The 12,123-nt window shown below is 40.4% G+C and overlaps 1 protein-coding gene across 2 annotated transcripts in view; it reads right to left on the reverse strand.

Annotated features, from left to right (window-relative positions):
• Positions 1–4,353: 4,353 nt before the first annotated feature.
• Positions 4,354–12,123, reverse strand: part of tox3 (TOX high mobility group box family member 3) — a 109,570-nt gene continuing 101,800 nt past the window's right edge. Inside the window, exons 8-9 of one of the 2 annotated variants that reach the window (XM_080186989.1) lie at positions 7,009–7,184; positions 4,354–5,514 (exon numbers count right to left, since the gene is read on the reverse strand). In XM_080186989.1, the coding sequence (XP_080043115.1) occupies positions 5,454–5,514; positions 7,009–7,184 (237 nt within the window). In that variant the 3' untranslated portion in view covers positions 4,354–5,453. The remainder of the gene's footprint in view (positions 5,515–7,008; positions 7,185–12,123) is intronic. The other variant, XM_080186990.1, reaches the window with a different exon arrangement.

Raw genomic sequence — 12,123 nt, forward strand, 5'->3', positions numbered from 1 at the left:
GGGACAAGTTTACATTTTGGTTCTGGACCTTACTTCAGAACCTTCTTCCGATAGTAGAATTCTAGTTACTGAAGGTGTGATTGGATTTGAGAATGGGAGTGCCTGGAAGCAGCTTGTGAAGTTATTAATTTGGTAAAGGTACAATCACTGTATCTTTACCAAAATGTTTTACTGATGCACAAAACCAAATAATTTTTTTAAAATGTCGGCATCCACAACCTGATGAGGCAACTGGGATCTCTGTCTGTGTCCATTCTTCGGGCCTGCTGGATAATCATGTGGACAATTTAACTAACTGAACAGTTACAACAGTCACCTTAATGTATAAAACCAAAAGTGCTGTGGTACGATGGTCCATCAGCTCTTCCTCTTTACTGATGTATAATCTCGACAAGTGAAGAATCTGTTTTGAGAGTCAGCAGGATAGCATTCATCAGCTTTACTTAGAATTGGCAGCTCCATGTAGTTGGCGCTACCCAGCTGCCACTATAGAAAATTTTATACACATAAGGTCTCAATACTACAGATGCAATGGCATGATCTGAACGCTGGAAGGTGGCAACAACAATTAGCAGACAAAAGACCTCCTGACAATTGCCATGGCGTCTGCATCTTTCATGGAAATTATATGGATTGTCAGTCGGCTTTTGCCAGTGAAGAAAAACACTACCAATCCAACCACAGTCCTCGTGACAAGATGATTGTCAACATTTGAAGGCTTCATATAAAGATTGATCATCAACCATTCAAAACATTTTGTGCTGTGATGGACAGCTATGTTCCGGCCTATCTCTTGCCTCCCCTGCAGAAAAAGACAGCAGAACTCTCACTAATCCTGTATTGAACTACTGAAACCATACGGGAGTTTAAGCCGTTAAGTTATGTGGGAGCCAAAAGCGTGAGAAATCTAAACGTTGATTGTATTTCACCTCCGAAATAATACTTTTAACCGTAACCAGATATGTTTAAAACGTTGCAGTGAGCTCATCTCAAAAGCTGTCACATTAAACATAGTCAGTGAAAGAAGGCTGCCATGCATCAGAGGACAAACCTTGTTGCAAATTACTGCATAATATCACCCTTCCATGCATTGAGAAACTTCTATCAAGACCATTAACCCACAGGAAAGAGAACTCAGATACTGATTTAAATCAATGCAACAAGAGTGGGCAAAATTTTAGCAGAAAATGCTGGACTATCTCAGCCGGTCTGATAGCATCTGTGGAGAGAGGATAGAGCCAACGTTTCAAGGAAGGTCACCCAGACTCGAAACATTGGCTCTATTCTCTGTCCACAGATGCTAACAGACCTGCTGAGATTTTCCAGCGTGTTTTGTTCCTGTTTTAGATTCCAGCATCCACAATATTTTGCCTTTATCTTACTGTATGGGCAAAATGTCCCCTGTTCCAGAATTGGAGGTACATGGGGGGAGGGGGTGGGGTGGTGGCTGGGTAAAAAGCAGACAGCTCGGGGAACTTTCCCAGCTTCTGGCACAAGATGGATCGGCCGCCCACTGAGTAAAGCTGAGAATCAAATTAGCACACTTAAGGGCTCCAATTAAGGGTTATTTAGATGGCCTGCCAGCATCTTGGCAGTCGAAAAGCAGCTCCCCCCTCACCCCCCCCTACGTGCAGATGTTTGTTAATTCTCTGGGGCAGCTTCCCCATACAATATATTGGGGGGTGGGGGGTGGGTTTATTGGAACCAGAGGTCCCATGTCCCACAGAGGAGGCTGTAGGCAGAAATTGCTGTTCCTATCACCCCAAAATACTGCCATCCAGAAAGTTTCTCCTCCAATCCAATAGGCTTACCTGCTTGGTCCCTGTGAACTTTTACTTTAAGCTTAGCTCTCCAGGCACAGGTTAGAGCAAAAGGAGGGGGCGAGTTTAGGGATGACCAATTCGGAGGTCACCCCCAGGATTATCACTGTTGCTCTCGCTGTCAACAAGTGTTGAGTTCAGAACCTCCACTTGGACCTGATGTTAGGGTCCTGCAGCCCATGAGAGAATTCAGCCGATGCTTTTCTTTCCTTAACATGCATGAAACAACTTGGAATAGTGACGTTGCACACATCACTTCCACCCGTACTATCTTAGCTTTTGTATTACATTCAATATAATTAAATAATATTTTATTCAGGAGCATAAATACTCATACATCTTCATTGGATACAATATTTTCCATAAGAGCTTTGTTTTCGTTGCTATGACCAGACAAAGAAAGAATAAATTCAAGTGTTAAATCTTCGAGAACTGAAAAGTGTGTTTTCCAATGCACTTCAAGGCTTTTTTGGAACTTACTCATAAAATTCACCATTTCTTCTCCCATTAGTGAAGAATGATAGACAGGGCTGATGATTCCACTAGGTGAATAGGCAGCTGTATTTACATTCTCAGCTCACACATGAACAATAGTTTCCCGGGTGAGGCACAAGAATGCAAGATAAAGGAGCAGGAGTAGATCACGTGGCCCATCGAGCCTGCTCCGTCATTCAACATGATCATGGCTGATCTCGAATTTCAACTCCACTTTCTTGCCTGCTCCCCATATCTCTTGATTCTCTGAGATACCAAGCATCTGTCTTAAATCAGCCTTAAGTGTAATCAACGATAGAACATCCACAAAGACTGGTTAAGTGCATTGGCTATGTTAGATTCTCCCTCAGTGTATCCAAGCACCGGAGAGTAGCCACTAAGGGATTTTCACAGTAAATTCATTGCAGTGTTAATGTAAGCTTACTTGTGACACCAATAAATAAATGTTTAAGTAAACAACTGTCCAGGATGATGAATTCCAACAATGCACATCCTTTGAGTGAAGTCATTTGTCCTCATCTCAGTCCTATATATCAGCCGGTTGTCCTGAGACTGTGCCCCCAGTTTTAGATTCTTCAACCAGCAGAAATAATCTCTCAGCATTTATCTATCAAGCCCATTCGGAATTTTGTAGGTTTCAGTAAGATTTTCTCTACACCTAAGAATCTAAGCCCAATTTACTCAACCTTCACCATAGGACAACTCCCTCATCCCGGGGACCAATTTAGTGAACCTTTGTTGTAATGCAAGTATATCCTTTCTCAAATGTGGAGACCAAAACTGCACAATGACATGGACCCACCAAAACCTGTACAATTATGAGCAAGATTTCTTTATTCTTGCATTCCAATCCCCTTGCAATAAAAGTGAACATGCCAATTGTTTTCCTAATTGTTTGCTATGCCTGTGCACAGGGGATTAGATGTGGGTTGGTGATGCAAGGATTTTTCTGTTCTCGATTCTCATGTGGGATGTGGATGCCAGCATTCATTGTCCATCCCTAATTGCCCTTGAACTGAGTTGCTTGCAAGGTTATTTCAGAGGGCAGTTAAGAGTCAACTGCATTGCTATAGGTCTCGAGTCACACGTAGGCCAGACCAGGTAAGAATGGCAGATTTCCTTCCCTGAAGAACATTAGTGAATCAGAAAGGTTTTTACAATAACCGATTGTAGTTATCATGGTCACCATTACTGAGGCAACAGAATGGCTCTGCCGCCTGTATTTCAGACTTGGGTCTTTTTGATCACAGCTGGTAAGATACAAACATTAATGGGCACTTCACTCCAGCTGTGTGGCTGTGCAGCATTGGCAAACCAGGTGCTGAGCTGATGGGCAGCTCGGGCATAAGGGGAATGATTTCAGAGGGGGGTGGCAATGGCTCACAGCATGTTACAATATTTTTGCTGAGGCAGTATGAGCCCTCCTTCTCCCCGTTAAAAACTCCCCCTTAAAAATAAAACTATGGGCTTTCTCTAGAACGCATGGGGTGACACAGTGGCTAGCATTGCTGCCTCACAATGTCAGGGTCACAGGTTCAATTTCAGCCTGGGTCATTGTGTGCATGGAGTTTGCACATTCTCCCCATGTCTGCATGGGTTTCCTCCAGGTGCTCCGGTTTCCTCCCACAGTCCAATGATGTGCGGGTTAGGTTGATTGGCCATACTAAATTGACCTTAGTGGCAGGGGATAAGCAGTCACCCTAGTCACCACACTACTGCACCTGTCCAGGCACAATAAGGGAGAACAGAGCGTGGCCAATGCATTTAACCAGCAAGCCTTTCGGAGTGTGGGAGGAAACCGGCGCACCCGGAGGAAACCCACGCAGACCCGGGGAGAACGTGCAGACTCCACACAGACAGTGAACCAAGCTGGGAGTCGAATCCTGATCCCTGGCACTGTGAGGCAGCAATGCTAACCACTGTGCCACCATGCTGTTGTATATTTACTTATTCTGTGGGAAAATGGCACTGTGCTGCAATCCACAAAGGAAAACGCATCGTTCACTGGATTCATGAAACACCACCGCGGAAGTATTTTCATGTCACTTTTATTACAGCCAAAATAAAAGAAATTAAAAGATCAGTTACAGTAGAGAAAGAAAACATTTTGTTTCCGAATGAAGAAACACTTATGCTTCACTGAAATGTCAATTGGTAATACGTCAACTATCGGCTTTCAATAATTAAATCTTAAATAAGACCACAAATTTTAATACAAAAAAATTAAATACAAACCAAAGTAAAAATATTAAACATGATTGATTTTGGTTTACAGGCTATTTTGCTAGCCATCCCTAACTTGACTACTGCATTAAAGAGGAGCTTTTTTAAAGCATTTGGCCGTATACACAACTCTCCTTTAAAGGAGGCACAGTTAAATTGAGCACACTATGCTAAGAAATTGCCATACAAAGAGCAATTCCTACAATACAGTACATAGTAAAATAACTCTTTTTGGTTGCAGGACAAATAGATGAAACTAACAGTGGAGAAGATGTTATTATAGGGGGTGTCACACGGTCGCTTATTACACGATGAACCCGGTTTCTTAAAAACTTACAAAATAATTACATCTGAGAAACCAATATTCTTAAACTTGGTCATTGTGTACAATTTGTAAAATGGAAACAATTACTGAGCAAAAAAAAAAGAAAATCATAACTCTCTTTTAATCCATTAAAAAGCATTCGAGCTATTGTGACGGAAAATGTAGTTAGCATTCCATTTAAGTATTATGCTTCACTCAGTACCCTATGTCTCAACTGGTCACAATGACATCACTCGTCATAAAAGAAAAGTAGTTTCTTTTTCCCCATCTGAGTCTTCTCAAAGTCTTCAGCAATCATGCAGAGGCATGTCATTTACTAAAAGCCATGCCCTTTAAGTTCATGTCAAACAAAATAATCATCTGAAGCTACATTACACAATGTAAAATTGCTAGCTCTCCGGGCACTGGCAAGAAATGGCAGGTGGGCCTAAAGAAAGTCTGTACAGCCTGTCACTGGAAAGCCTTCTGAAGTCTGTGCCCATGTAGTTACAAGGGAACAAAGCATGTCAGCCTGCCTTTTCAGAACATCTTCTTGGCAGTCTGTCTGACAAATGCCGAGTTTTGGCTGCAAAAACATCGATGGCAAATCTTCACTTCACAGAAGCAGTGCTGCTCTGATTACGAGAGGCAACCCACGCCATGAAGATATCCCTACAGAAGACACAAGATTTTAAACTCGCTGCGGCACTCTAGCAATAGTAGACAAAAACCAATCTTAACGTTGTAATATGTACTCCAAGACCAGTTATAGATGATTAAACTTCAGATTTTTTGTCTTTTTTTACAGCCAATCAATCCAAACATGTGAATGAAAATGACATTTCGGTAAAGAGTTGAAATTAGGTTTTAGTGACAACAGGCATCTTAACCTTTATCAGATCTGAACTCGCAAGAAATATTGCAGACAAAAAAGGGTGCATGTTGCTTCCCAATCTTACCACAATCCCGTTACCCATTTCAGAATTTCAAATCTGTAAATAGAATTCCTGTAAGGGGGATAAAGGAAGCAGGCTAAAGACATCAACACTCTCCTCAGTGGAATCTTCTGTAATTTTTCAATGCTCTGTTCACAGGTTGGTGTTTTATGGATAAAAAACTGGCAAAGAGGCTGCACCAAATGGTGGTAAAATAGGATTTACACCGTAAGAACCTCAGGTGTCATTTTCATAACACATGGAAGTTTTAACTGGGAGTTACTGTTCAATAGAACATCACATCCAGTCCAACGTTTCCTTCTGCTTGTTGTTTCCACACTTCACACTCTGTGGCTAATGGTAAAAAAAAGACAAAGTCTGTAAACACCAGCATATGTATCATTATTTTCATTGCCTGAAAATAGGATGTACAGAAAATATCAGAATCCAAAGAATTTTAAAATATGTACACATTCGGAAGTACCATGTACACCACTCAAGAGGTCAGGCATTTACGTATTTTTATTCCGAGTTACAACAAAAAGGCGCAATTAAATGGCACAATGAACTAAGAGCTGAAATTCATGTTCACATCCAGGCAGAATGATATGTAAACAGCTCCAGTGACCTAGTACTACAATGCATCGCAAGTACATTATGGTTTATGTGTGAATGACCACACTGGCTGAAACAGATATTTTAACATTTTCAAAATCCACCAGATTAGTTGGTGGATGCTGAATTATCCTACCTAATACATCAGCTGTTTATAGTCCTCCATCCATTCTGAACTCCCCAGATCAGTAAACTTCCATCTTTAAAAAGCATTATTTCACCAGAATGATCTGTGCTTCATCAATGAAGAACACACATCTGTATATTCAGAAGATTCATCACTATACTTGATGGGATAAGCAGTGTTTTCTGATCTAAATTGACATGATTGGTGATTGAGATCCAGTTTGGCATAATGAAAATGGATATATAGACCACTACATAGAGTTATATTCAAAATAACGTCAAATGTGTTGCCTAATCTTGATTTCCAGCCACCAATGAGCTTCCACCAAAAATATCAGTTAAATATCTCCTACCACTACTGTTTTGCAAATGGAGAGATTTGTGCATGCCTGCACAGGAATCATGTTTGCTTTGTGTGTGACTTTGGAAAAATACATTTTTTTTAGATAAAGTAACTAAGCTGATAAAACAGGTATATGTGAAATGTTACCTGCAGTGGTTAACTACACACTCGCTGCTACAGTATTCATTATCCCACTCCACGCTCTGGATTGGTGGATTTGTGCAGCCAGTCCTCATGCATCGTATTAGAGTGGTAGCACCCACAGGAGCTGGTGGGGGAGAGCTGATGATAGGCTGGACTTCAGGCGGAGGTGGTGTTAAGGTCTGGAAGTAGTTAAAAACTATTTAAATAGGTGAATCTTTTCTAATTAATCCAATGTTTTAAATGGTTCTGTGTGGATAGCAAAGAGCCGGAGAACTTTATCTAACTCTGCAGTGCTCAATCGAGATGTAATTGTCATGGAATAATCATCAATAATCAGCAGGGAATAACGGTACTAACCCCTCCTGCAATGATTAACTAGGGGTCCCGATGAGGTGTTTTCAGTATTAATAGCTTGCCTTCATACCCCAAATGTGAAACTGCCCCCTGCTCCAGCCTCATGATAAGCACAGTGTCTACACAATGAAAGGGAAGAAAGAAAATAGCCAGCCTAGGTTCTGAATACTAAGGTCAAGCACTAAACCTTATACATAGTAACAGAACTCACAATCATTCTTTTCAAGGGAGTGATTGACCTGTGGATACAGGAATGAAGAAAATTATACTTACTTTGGCTTCCAACAGACAAGGGCAAGCAAGGCTTGCATACAAATTAGAGGCGCAAAATACTCTGCAGCTAAAGAGGGGTCATTTTAGGCAATGCCATCTCAAAAGAGCATTATATTCTGAAAGCCTGTTCTTGTGAATTCCACACAATAATTGGTAATTACAATTCAAATTAAAAATGAGTAAAAATACCATTTTGCACGCTTTAATCTTAGAATTTAATTGGATCAACAGTATGTGGCTCAAGTGTGCTATCCTCCCTCTGCATTTTCACAAAGCAATGTTAGCGCTGGAAAACTGGGTGGAGACACTTTTTGAATCACATTCTATGCATCTTTGTTGCATGCAACATAATTACAAAAAGACTAACAAAAGCAAAAACACACAACTCAAATATATTCCTGCCTCCTTCCTTTATCTGATACTACATAATGACAATACCACGTCGCCATGGAAACAAACAGATAACCTGTATTGAAAGAAAGCAATGATAGATTACATGTACATGTGGTGTCATATCCAATTAAGTCAAATTGACTGTGCACTGCACTGTGCTCTTGCCCACACGGCAGATCAATAAATATGGGCTAAATGCAACAAAGTTCTCTATTTTTTCCCATCCCAACCTACTAAGTCCAAGACAGATCATGCTACTCTGATCCAAACACTGCTGCTAAGGGGGCAGGTGGTGCATAGACACCATTCAATCGTGGCCTATTCAGTCCAAACTACTCTAACACTCCATTCATGCATAGCAAAACACCATCTGGCCCTATTTTCCCTCCAGCAATCACAGCTGACCAAAAACGATGATAACAGCTGTTACAAAACAAAAGCCAAACAAAGGGGCAAGAAAGGTTATACTCAAGTCCAGTGCTGCAAACTACTCCATGAAGTGGGTAATAGAAAAGAGGTCTTTCAAATGCTTAAAGACTATTCAATGGAGCAAGGGAGAAGACACTGGTTAAACCTGAGATATTTAATCCATCTGTCTCAAAATACCGCAAACATCAATGGATCAGGTGATAATGGCCGACTGAAATTATGTTGCATACAGTCACTGGGGTTGTTTTACTCTAACTTAGTGATTAATGACCTGGTGCCAACTTTAATTAAAACTTTTGGTGTTCATTCAACTAATGTCAGAACTGTTTAATGGGAATGATGATACAGCTCTCCACCGCCATGGGAAAGAGCCTGGTGTGCTGTCTTGCTGCATTCCATGGAAACAAGTAAAATTAATTTAAACTTTGTCAAGTTAAAGAAGATCTGAAATGCATCTTATTCTCTTACGTGATTATGCATTTTTAACATCTAAAGTGCGTGTGCTATGAATAGGCAATGAAGGGGTAGAAAACGTGTGTTCATGCAAGTGAGATATCACATTATAATTTTATATTTGTGGGGCCTAATTTCCCTAGGGTGGAAGGAGTCGCACTAACTTTAATTTCTGAAATAGCCAAAAATAAACAAATTAAAATATGAATCATATTACTCTTTTGTCAAAAGACAAAACTGTAATTATACCTGACAATAAAATACAAAAGCTGATTTGTGCTGAATTATCTTTATACAGCAGCATTGTCCAATTCATATTAATTTTCTGATAGCAGATGAAATGTAAATTGGAGGAGATAATTTTCACACACAAAGCTCTCTCTTCTTCCCATCTAATTTATTCCAAGCAATGGATTTCAGAATTTAATCAGACATTCAGAAAGACACCATTAAATATTTGCACACAAGAATCAAAATGCTGAACAGCTGCAAAACACAAGAAAAATACATGTTTCCTTATCAATGAAACAACATAGTCCAGGCATAACACAATACCTGCTATTTTCTGAGCGCTCATTATTTTAATTTCTGTTTATAACTAATAGCTGGTAGCTATGGACACATACTATAGCATGTCCCCGGTGTGTATTGGGATTCCAGTCATGCATGACACTTGCTGTTTTTAATTTTCATTTTATCATCAGCAGTTTAAGGTTGTTGCCAGCACTCATTTGCAATTTTAACCAGACTTCTTCACTATAGCTTCTGACAGGACAGATGCTGTAATTAATCACTGGAGACAGCTGGGGACGGCAGCCATGCTGTTCCAGAAAACATTACGATGGCAGCCTCATTTCTGAAGCACTTGGATGAGAAATGAAATAATGTGAACTGCTAATCCCATCTGTGCACAGGCGGTATACACAAAGGTGCTCAGTACTTTTTCTCTCAATGCTATTAATACAAATTACAGATTAATTTACTGGTGAGAAAGTAGACAACTGATAAGATCTTATACTACTCTGCTCTATTTACAAGAACACACAATTCTTTGCAATGGATGTTTGTCCTTTAATAATCAGAGCCCCACTTTTAAAACTTAGTATCTACCAACTGTAACATTATCTGCAGTGGGTATCATGTCATCCAGGCAGCACGATGGCAACAGCGGTTCGCACTGCTGCCTCACAGCGTCAAGGACCCGGGTTCAATTCCGGTCTTGTGGAGTTTGCACATTCTCCCCGTGTCTGTGTGGGTTTCTTCTGAAGACTCCGGTTTCCTCCCACACTCCAAAGGATTAGGCTAATTGGGCATGATAAATTGCCCCTTACTGTCAGGCGAATTAGTAGAGTAAATAGGTGCAATTATGGGGATAGGGCCTGGGTGACATTGTTGTCAATGGTGACCAAATGGGCTCCTTCTGCACTGTGGGGATTCTATGATTCTATCCATTGATTTTTCCTAGTTTTTTTAATTTGTATATATACATTTCTGAAAATCTTTTAATTCGGGATGGTGGGTTGCAAGAGCAACATATTGCACTTGAATATTTTGTGGATGATTGAGGAGGAGTATCAACAATGAATTGTGTTCAATGTTACACAAGCGAGTTCAATAGAAAAGTATTGTTTATAAAACGTGAGGCACATAGAATCTCTTAGCAATTGGAGTTACAATTCGATTCCTGCTTCGGGTCAACTGAACTCATTTCAGATTCTTTGTTCCATTTAACACTGGTCACTGGAGATAGGACAGCAGATACATTTGCAAGCCAGCTTACAAGTACATAGAATAACTGCACTTTCCCAATTGTCATCTGATTGCAGACTCAGATAATAAGTGCATTATCTACTGGATTCATTCCATGTGTGTGGAAGAACTATCAAAAACAATGAATTATGAAGACTTTCTGATAACTGAACCGAATCCAGTAAGATTTATCATCTATGGACTTTAATGCAGGCGGAACCGAATAAAGCTTTTCCCTTTCTGTAATACATTTGTTGAGTTCCCAACAAGGAAAGACCAATACCAGTTGTTATCTGGGGAAGTGATAGCCTCGTGGTATTGTCACCAGACTGTAAATCCAGAAACTCAACTAATGTTCTGGGGACCTGGGTTCAAATTTGGTGGAATTTGAATTCAATAAAAGTATCTGGAATTAAGAATCTACTGATGACCATGAATCACAACTCATTGAAATCATAGAATCCTACAGTGCAGAAGGAGGCTACTTGGTCCATCAAGTCCGCACCAACAATAATCCCACCCATGCCCCATCCCCGCAACCTCACATATCTATTCCACTAATCCCTCTAACCTATGCATCCTGGGACACTAAGGGGAAATTTCGCATAGCCAATGCACCTAACCAGCACATCTTTGGACTGTGGGAGGAGACCAGAGTACCTGGAGGAAACCCAATCAGACGCAGGGAGAATGTGCAGACCCACACAGACAGTGACCCAATCCGGGAATTGAACCCAGGCCCCTGGCACCGTGAGACAGCAATGCTAACCACTGTGCCACCATGCCGCCCTTTCTGAATTGGCAGAAAAACCCATCTGGTTCACCAATATCCTTTAGGGAAGGAAATCGATCGTTCTTACCTGGTCTGGCCTACGTAACTCCAGAGTCACAGAAATGTGGTTGACTCTCAACTGCCCTCAATTTCAAGGGCAACTACAGACAGACAATAAGTGCTGGCCAGCCAGCAGTGCACATGTCCCACGAATGAATAAAAAAAGTTATTCCCAAGAATAATGCTAATGATGCATCTCATGGACTCTGGTCCCTTTCTGATTGTTAGCTGATATCACCTAAGTGGTGTGACTGCCATTGAAAGCTGACATTGTCTACTTTGGCAAGTTTAGTTTTAGTTTTAGTTCCGTGCTACATTGATGTAATAGAACTGTGAAAATGATATTAATTATAAAAACATACATGGAATGTGGCAATTAGCCCAAAATCCATATCTATACAGAATAACTTATTAGACTCACTGATTAATCTAAAGCTTTTTTAGTCAATGTAAATCTTTTCTTACTGATCTAATTCTGCAGTCACTTTTTGGCAAAATATACCTCTTCTGTGTTAAATATTTAAATTTGACCATAACAATTACCATGTGTATTTAAAGTTCTGGCTTTAATTTATGCCTGTCAGATTATTGTTTTACATTTTCCTCAAAGAAATATAAGGGCGCGTGTCAGTGTC

Source organism: Carcharhinus amblyrhynchos, chromosome 4 (assembly GCF_965287045.1).
Source record: "Carcharhinus amblyrhynchos chromosome 4, sCarAmb.v2.hapA, whole genome shotgun sequence".
Lineage (NCBI taxonomy): Eukaryota > Metazoa > Chordata > Chondrichthyes > Carcharhiniformes > Carcharhinidae > Carcharhinus > Carcharhinus amblyrhynchos.